At 27.7% G+C, this 3,154-nt stretch overlaps 1 protein-coding gene across 1 annotated transcript; it reads left to right on the top strand.

Moving 5' to 3' along the window:
* Positions 1–1,368: 1,368 nt before the first annotated feature.
* Positions 1,369–1,737, top strand: LOC126897978 (protein GVQW3-like). Its single transcript, XM_050671928.1, has one exon. The coding sequence runs from the start codon at positions 1,369–1,371 to the stop codon at positions 1,735–1,737; it is 369 nt and encodes a 122-aa protein (XP_050527885.1).
* The last annotated feature ends 1,417 nt before the right edge of the window (positions 1,738–3,154 follow it).

Below are 3,154 nucleotides of genomic sequence, written 5' to 3' on the forward strand. Positions count from 1 at the left end.
TCATAGCTAACAGCATCTTTGTTAGCAAAAATATTTTTTATAATAAAAGCTTTTATTTTTTTATTGTATTGCAATTTTTTTTTTTATTTAAAGAATAAAAATATTAATAATTTGTCGAATGAAATACTTATGTTTGTTAGTTATACTGAATTACAATGAAATAAACGTATTTTGTGAATTGTAAAAGAACTAAAACGCATAATATTATATGAGAAGTTAAAATTTGTCAAACTAAACGACGTTTTGTTATATTGGATCACGTATCGTTAATTTCAACTATTATAAATCATTGATAAAATAACATCACTAATGAAATCATAATTATATATATACATTGCTTATTGGTTTAGTCATAATTTTTTTATTTGTCTTCAAGAACAATACTATAAATTTTATTTCTAAAATCTATAAATCATTTATAATTTACAAATGTTAAACTTTTAACCTATTTTTAGTTAAGCTTACAAGTTTAATATTGATATCATTAAATACAAAATTTTGTGACGATTTCAAAAATGATTTTGTTTAGATTGATATGACCAGAAACTTATATACTTGCCATTAACAGTAAATTTATGAGATAAGCCCGAAATTTCGTTAAAATCACTTGTTATATTTTTTGTATTTATATCGTAATAAATCGTTTCAATAGAAATATTAATCATCTAACTTTTGGTGTTTAAACAGATGATACAATTGAAATATTCAGAACTATATTCCTTATATTTATATCCTATAGTTTTTAAATAATTAGTAATAATATCAAATATTAGTGGCAATAGAAAAGATCTAATTGCAGATTTACAATTACCACGAAATATTGAATAATAAAAGTAAATGTTTCACCACGTGCCACGACCTCCTTGTGATGGGTTTTTTTATTATAAACTTTCAAAAAAAAAATTGCCCTTTATTTTGCAGGCTGTATTAGTTTTACTTCAAGTAAATGCAATAAAATATAGAATGGATAGGTAAATTACTAAATTTAATATGTTTTAGGTTGTTTAGCAATACCGAAAAGTATTCCCAGGTCATTCAAAAAAAAAAAATTAAAAACAAATACTGGAGAATTTTTATTTAAATGTTTAATACTTTAAAGAAATATTTTCATTAACTTTTTAGTATGCCTAATTATTAAAAGCAATTTTTTAAACTTATATTAACACATGGGCTGAAAAGTCCCGGACGCTAGTATTTTAGAATTAACCTCATTTTTAGTTGGTACTGACCTACAAAAGACAGCTGTGAAAATTTCATGACAATCTGTTCATTAGTGTGTGAGCTATTGTGCTAAGAGTGAAGCTACTTTTGTAATTTTCAAAAATGGATCAAAAACAATTTCTTGTGTTAATATTACATTGCTTCTTGATGGCAAAAAATACCGTTCAAGCGAAGAAATGGCTTGAGAAGTGTTACGGGGAGTCTGCTCCATCAGATACAACAATAAAACGTTGGTATGCTGAATTCAAACGTGGTCGTAGAGACACAGATGATGCAGAACGCAGTGGACGTCCAAATGAGGCAATAACCCCAGAAAATATTGAAAAAATCCACAAAATTGTTTTGAATGATCGAAAAATGAAGTTGTGTCAGTTAGCTAATGTCATAAAGATATCAAAAGAACGTATTGGATTTATATTGCATGAGAATTTGTCCATGAAAAAGCTCTGTTCAAAGTGGGTGCCATGTTTGCTCACTGTTGAGCAAAAACAACAACTTGTTGATGATTCCAAATAGTGTTTGGTCATGTTCAAACGTAATAAACCGGAATTTTTGCGTCGATACATCACAATGGACGAAACATGGATCCATCACTTCACTCCAAAATCAAAACGATCTTCATTTGAGTGGACAGCAGCCGATGAACCTCGTCCAAAGCGCCCGAAAGCACAACAGTCAGCTGGAAAGGTAAAATGGCCTCAGTATTTTAGGATAAGCAAGGTATAATATTCACCGACTACCTTGAGAAGAGAAATACCAATAGCAGTCAATATTATATAGCGTTATTGGAGCGTTTAAAGGCCGAAATTACAAATAAACGACCGCATAGGCAAAAAAAAAAAAATTTGTTTCATCAAAACCGTGTCACAAATCAAAAAACACAATAGCAAAACTACGTGAATTAAAAATCGAATTGCTCCCTCATCCATCATATTCTCCAGATTTGGCTTCCAGCGAGTACTGGCTATTTGCAGATTAAAAAAAATGCTCACCGGTAAGAAATTTCGCTCAAAAAATGAAGAGGTTATCAGTGAAACTGAGGCCTATTTTGAGGCAAAAGATAAATCATTCTACAAGACGGTATTCAAATGTTATAGCGGTGCTGGAATGATTGTGTTGTTCTTGATGGAGATATACTGATATATTGAAGAATAAAGTCAATTTTTAATGAAAACACCGTGTTTTCTTTGTTAGGCCCGGGAATTTTCAGCCCGTGTGTTATACAGTATATTACAATTTATTTTATATTCTTTTTGTGATTTATTTTTGTATATATTATAATCAGTCACCCCAGTATACATAAATGTTGTTATAACTGTTTGATGTATCGAATTATTCAATATTTTTTTTTACATTGTACAGCTCATAACAGAATTTTAACCAATGATGAAAATCAAAAACAGTAATTATTACAAATTGTCAAGGATTATAAAAATAAGTATCCCGACAGTAAAAAATCAACTTTATTATGATTTAAAAAATTTTGAAACTAAAAATAACAATTACTATAATTTATATATTTGTATCGTCACCAATTCTTTTTCAACTGTGTATTTTTAATTTTTTTTTGGGGGGGGAGTGCTTAGCCCACACCACAGTTTTTGTCCTGAATTTGTTAATAATTAAATAATAAACGATTTTTTTATAAAATATGTATTCGTATCTCTAAAATGTTTGTTAAATATAATGTAGTATTCGTAAAAACGATAAAATATAGTATTAAGTAAATATATAAATATAAATATAAGTATAGTAAATATAAGTAAATATAGTAATGTAGTAATTTTAAAGTTTGCTCGAAAAATAATGAGTTTAAAAAAAATGTATAAGAATTAAACTTATAGTCCATAACATTGTCAACAATTTATATTCTATAATTTTTTTTTCTATGATCGCTCATATCCGAATTAAGTACAAAACACTAGAAAACTAC

This window comes from Daktulosphaira vitifoliae, unplaced genomic scaffold, assembly GCF_025091365.1.
Source record: "Daktulosphaira vitifoliae isolate Bord-2020 unplaced genomic scaffold, ASM2509136v1 Scaffold_2, whole genome shotgun sequence".
Lineage (NCBI taxonomy): Eukaryota > Metazoa > Arthropoda > Insecta > Hemiptera > Phylloxeridae > Daktulosphaira > Daktulosphaira vitifoliae.